The sequence below is a fragment of the Ammodytes marinus genome, assembly GCF_949987685.1.
Source record: "Ammodytes marinus genome assembly, chromosome: 9".
Taxonomy (NCBI): domain Eukaryota; kingdom Metazoa; phylum Chordata; class Actinopteri; order Uranoscopiformes; family Ammodytidae; genus Ammodytes; species Ammodytes marinus.
In genome coordinates, this window is record NC_137213.1 from 28,364,029 (window position 1) to 28,365,078 (window position 1,050).

General features: G+C 44.1%; 1 protein-coding gene across 1 annotated transcript in view; it reads right to left on the reverse strand.

Moving 5' to 3' along the window:
- Window positions 1-1,050, reverse strand: part of LOC307255456 (partitioning defective 3 homolog) — a gene marked incomplete at both ends in the record, with an annotated part of 133,639 nt that overhangs the window by 113,974 nt on the left and 18,615 nt on the right. Inside the window, 3 exon segments of the mRNA XM_080034140.1 lie at window positions 652-778; window positions 780-806; window positions 808-905. Coding sequence (XP_079890266.1) covers window positions 652-778; window positions 780-806; window positions 808-905 — 252 coding nt within the window.

Below are 1,050 nucleotides of genomic sequence, written 5' to 3' on the forward strand. Positions count from 1 at the left end.
CAATCTATGTTATTGATGAACCATTGGTTTGTTAGGGTCTTTTAAGCTTAGTAAATCAAGATGCAATGACAGTCAAATTACCATTGTACAATTTCACATTTCAAACATTTTCAACAAGTTGCTTTCAGATGAGATACTTGGGCTATTGAGGGATACAACCAGTGATTTTTCATATACATTTACCATCCTGTTAAAGGTGGAGTCAGTGATTCTGGAGAACGCTTTTTGTCAAAATCAGTGAACATCTCCTCACGTTCCGCTACCTGTCCGTTACTGTGTGTGCTGAAAAAATATCCAGCGTTAATACACAGCCTAGTCTCTGTAAACTAGCATGTAAACAAAGGGGGCCCACTGTAGTTACTATTACCAATGTCTTTTTAGCGCACACACAGTACGGACAGGTAGCAGACCGCGAGGAGATTTTGACAACTGGCAAGTTGCTTTCTATGGTAGCCCCACTTTGTTTACGTACCCATTTACAGAACCTATGTCGTCTATAAACGAGAGCTTTTCTTCCAGCGTGCATACAGTACATAAAAGTAGCTAATCATGAGGACACATTGACTGATTTTGACGAAAAAGTGATTTTACAACCTGCATTTTCCCTTAATCACGGCCTCCATTTTGAACCATTATAATGTCATCCCTTACGCGTCTCCATCCCCTCGTCATCCTCCTCGGCGGCGGCGGCTTGCTGCTGCTGCTGCGGTCGATCGTAGGACTTATCGATGGCGGCCCTGAAGCTCTCGTTGCAGCCCCTCCCTCTGATGATGCGGGGGGCGTGGCCTATGGAACGGAATGTCCCCCCCCGTTCAGCGTAACCTCGGCGACGGCGGTCTGGAGGCTTTCCAACGAGCTGGACTTCTTCAGGCCCAGAGATGGACCCACATCTCTAGTGGAGGAGCCTGGAGGGAGAGAGGGATATACAAGAATTACTCTATCTATCTATCTATCTATCTATCTATCTATCTATCTATCTATCTATCTATCTATATGTATATCTGTCTATCTATCTATCTATCTATCTATCTATCTATCTATCTATCTATC